Source organism: Elephantulus edwardii, unplaced genomic scaffold (assembly GCF_000299155.1).
Source record: "Elephantulus edwardii isolate Elephantulus edwardi_28Jun2011 unplaced genomic scaffold, EleEdw1.0 scaffold00025, whole genome shotgun sequence".
Taxonomy (NCBI): Eukaryota; Metazoa; Chordata; class Mammalia; order Macroscelidea; family Macroscelididae; genus Elephantulus; species Elephantulus edwardii.
Window position 1 is genome coordinate 741,428 of NW_006399775.1, and position 4,330 is coordinate 745,757.

Sequence of the window (4,330 nt, forward strand, 5' to 3'; positions counted from 1 at the left end):
GCTATTTCAGAAGTGGGTGGCCAATCCTTCTTCCTAGTCTGTCTTAATCTGAATGTTCAGATTTAGAGGAGTATCTGACAGACAGCAATTTGTGGGGCATTTAAAGATAAATCCCTTATTGCGGGGGTAAGCGTTAGTTAAAGTGTTGATCCCACCCTTAGCCCAGTGGCATTACCCACTTGCTTCCCAGCTCCACCCTCCACCAGCATAATAGGAAAGTAATTTTAATTTTCCTTCAAATGATATAATTGCTTAATATGAGTATAATATAGAATACAGTTGTGTTTTATTATAAAATGTATTTATTAATAACATTATTAAAAATGGACATTTCAGTTACAAATAAAATGGCAGAAATAAAACCTTTCACCTTTGAAAAATGAACATTTCTGCTTCAGTTTAATAGAGCAGTGTCCATGGACCTAATGTACTCTTTCAGTGTGCACTGGCCTCTAACATTTCCATATACATCCCATAATTCCTGCACATACTGCTTCTCAATTTTAGGATAAACTAATATCCATCACAGGCTTTTTAAAAAATTTATTTTTTACTGTTAATGGAATGTAACTGAGGATAATTCTTTGTGACATAGTAAAATGAAACACTACCTTCCTTCTTCTGTCCCTAAACAAATAGTCGGAACATCTGAAGCTCTCACAACTCCAGCTTCAGAATCAGAGGCTGCGTTAGGCTCTTTATGCTTCTCTTCCACTGGAATGTAGACCATACAAAGGATGCGCGATTCCACATTGAAGCATTCAATAACTTTGGGGCTGGAATTTTGAAAGGAAACGATGGCAATTTGACCCATCTGATTAGTACAGCTTCCGATCTGGAGCAGGGAGTTGGGGGGATAGTAGGGGGAAGAAAAAAGCTTGAATGGGGTACAATTATCCTTTCTCAATAAAGACATAACTCAATGACATTGTAAGTTCAGGTCCAGACATTTATAATAAAATGAATACCAAACATTTTTTTGTTTCCAAGTGCATGTAAAAGTTTACATTGTAAACACTGTGAAATAAACTACAGTCTATTAAAGGGAGCGCTGGGTTCTTAATACTAAGGAATTGCCATGCCAATGCAAAGGGACATGGTTCAAATCCAACAATCTCTATAGAAGATGAGCAATTTGTTGTTGTTGTTATGTTCCACTGAGTAGACTATGACTCATACTAACTTTACAAATAATGGCTCTGTAACTTGCCCTATCTTGAGCCAATCAAATAGTTTAAGACACATCTGACCCCATTGTCACAATCATTGTATCAATCCATCTCATTGAGGGTCTTCCTCTTTGGCACTGACCCTCTACTCTTCTAAGTAAGATGTCCTCCTGGTGATACTCAATGCAATTCACTGTCTCTGAAAACCTACCAGAGGGTCAGCTATGGATTGGTTCTGACTTGACAGTACCCAACAACAACAACAACAACAACCATATAAGCCTATTCAATGTGCAGTCAAAAAAAAAATCAAACTTGGGGCATCTCAGCACTAACAAGGATGAGGAAGCAGTGCACATCCTTCTGGGCCAGAGATTCCTGAGTCAGCTAGACCAAGATCTGCACAAGATCAATCTCAGCAGAGAACCAGAGACTGATGTGAGACAAAACTGACTTGGGACTACTTACTGCCCAGAAGTCTTGTTCAAACTTGCTGGAAGATACAATAATTGGCAGGGCTAAATGTACTTTCTAATACTGACCTTAACTGTGAGGCTGAAGGTCAAAGGGCCTGCAGCCACGCTTGAGACATTGTCTACACTGAGGGATTATAACCTGCTGCCAACCTGAAGTACATAGTCTGTTAACTTCCCTAAGAAACCCCATGAAAGTGTGTGTGTGTGTGAAGTCAAAGTTACTGCCATGGAGTCAGAAACAACTCATAGATGGACTCTCCAGCAGGCGTTCAGAAGCTAAAAATCACACAAGAGGATTTTGCTAATATGTTTTTTTTTACCACAGAGCAGCAGTGGATTGGAACTGAATGCCTTTGGATTGGCAGTGCAACTCCTCACTCACTAGGCCACCAGAGCTCTTAAGTGTACAACAATATAATTAAAATGCTTGAAATATTGCAAGAATTACTAAAATATGACGGGGAGACATGAAGTAAGCATATATTTTTTGAAAAAGGAACACACTTGTTCTACACAACACTGACACAAACTCTCACTTAGTAAAAATATAGTATATGTAAAACACAATAAAGCAAAGAACAATAAAATGAAGCATAACTGTAAATTAAAATCTGACATTTAAAGAAAATTACAAGAATTGATTTAGTATAAGATCTAACATAAAATTCAATAATATTTAAACAGTCTGTAGACAATCCCCCTTTTATCATATCTAGTATCATTATTTTTACTTTAGCAACAAGATCATAGGGGTTTTTATTTAAGATCATAGTTTTTAATAAAAGTCAAATATATTTTTTATGCACACCCATGTTTATTGCAGCTTTGTTCACCATAGCAAAAAGCTGGAAACAACTCAAGTGCCCATCAACAAATGTATGGATAGAGAAGCGCTGGTATATTCACACAATGGAATACTATGCAGCATTGAAAAACAAGGAACTCATGAAATATTATGCAAAATGTATGACCCTGGAGGACATTATGCAGAGTGAAATATCTCAGTCACAAAAGGACAAATTGCATAGGGCCACTGTTGTAAAATGGGACTGACATCAGGGTTGAGGGAAAACAGAAAAGGAGGGAAGGAATGATGTATATTGCATTGAAACAGATGAGGGAGAGAACTGTTTAAAAGGGATATATGAATGGGTATTCTTGTCATTACAGAAGTCCAGAGCGAAGGCTGCATAGTGGAGTGGCACATAACAATAACACAATAATATTTCAAGGAGTCCTGGTGGCATAGTGTAATGTGTCAAATTATTAACCACAAGGTCAGCCGTTGAAATTCACCACCTGCTTAAGGGAAGGATGGGCAGTCTCCTCCTATAAAGATTTATAAAGTCTCAGAAACCTAATGGGGCTTCTTTATGAGGCAGAACTGACTCGAGACAGTGAGTGTGCTCATAGTCTTTCTAAAGCTAGGATTGCTACTGTTACTGAATTTTTCCTTTAGGATACCGAGTGCAGTTTCCTGACATAAAGTCCAATTTAATTGTGTGTTTTTTCAATAGAGATAGTGTCCAACAGATAAGCCCTTAAATACACAGAACGTAGACTAGTTTAGAATAAGACTGCTCCGAGAAAAAAAAAAAAAGACTGCTTATAGAGGTGCGTTTTTTCCCACTAATTTTGGGAAGGTAGGTAGATTCTTAGATTATTCTTACTCTATATTTCCCCATGTTGAAAAAAAATCATCTGGTTTGATATTCTTCAGAAGAATTTCATTTTAACTTGGAGGACCACATGAGACAGTAGAATTGCCTCACAGGGGTTTCTTGGCCAAGATCTTTTGAGGAACAGGTTCCAGGTCTTCCTTTTACGCAGTGGTGGGGAATGATCAAATCTCCAATCATTCCGTTAACAGCGGAGTGATTCAATATCGCAAAACCAGGGGTCATGTTGTTGTTCTTAGGTGCTCCTGAGTTGTATACAACTCAGAGTGACCTTATGAACAACAGATCTAAACCCCATCCTATCCTGCACCATCTCTATCATCCCTGGACAGAACTGAACCCATTGCCACAGTCAACTGTATCAATCCATCTTGTTGAGGGTGGTTTAAATCAAACAATCAAAGTGTTCCTTTGCTGCTACTCAGCTTTGAACACCAACCAAATAGGAGCTTTGGCAATTCATGAGGCAAGACAAGTCAGGATATTTGTAAGACAAAGTTAGGTAGAGGAAAGAGCTTGGAAAGTAGAATGGAGCCACTGGGATGAGGTCCTGACGACTTGTAAGGAAAGGGGTACATGAGGCATGAGGAGAAGGAAAGCTAAAAGACTTAAAACCCTACCAACTGTTGAACATTATTCTGTTTGCACAAGCCAGAAATGTCTCTTGCAATTGCAATGTACTGTGAATACTTTATTTCATTTGGATTAAATACATTTTAACTACTGAGTTCCAACAAAACAAAGCTACTCCTTGGAGGCAAGGATTTTGAGACTCAACCTTTCATACTTTGGGCATGTAGCCAGGAAGGACCAGTCTTTGGGGAATGATGTCATGCTTGGGAGGGTCGAGACACAGTGCAGGAGTGGAAGACCCCGAATAAGTAGGATTGACACAAAAACTGGGGTAATTATGGTAGGTGTTTCAGAGACAGTGAGATTGGCTCAGGATAGAGCAGGGTTCAGAGCTATTGTGCATAGGGTCACTAAAAGCCTTAGTCGACTTGAT

General features: G+C 38.7%; 1 protein-coding gene across 1 annotated transcript in view; it reads right to left on the minus strand.

The window, feature by feature from the left end:
• The window catches only part of ARHGEF10 (Rho guanine nucleotide exchange factor (GEF) 10), a 194,791-nt gene that overhangs the window by 55,510 nt on the left and 134,951 nt on the right, over positions 1 to 4,330 (minus strand). Inside the window, exon 23 of the mRNA XM_006882906.1 lies at positions 612 to 835. Coding sequence (XP_006882968.1) covers positions 612 to 835 — 224 coding nt within the window. The remainder of the gene's footprint in view (positions 1 to 611; positions 836 to 4,330) is intronic.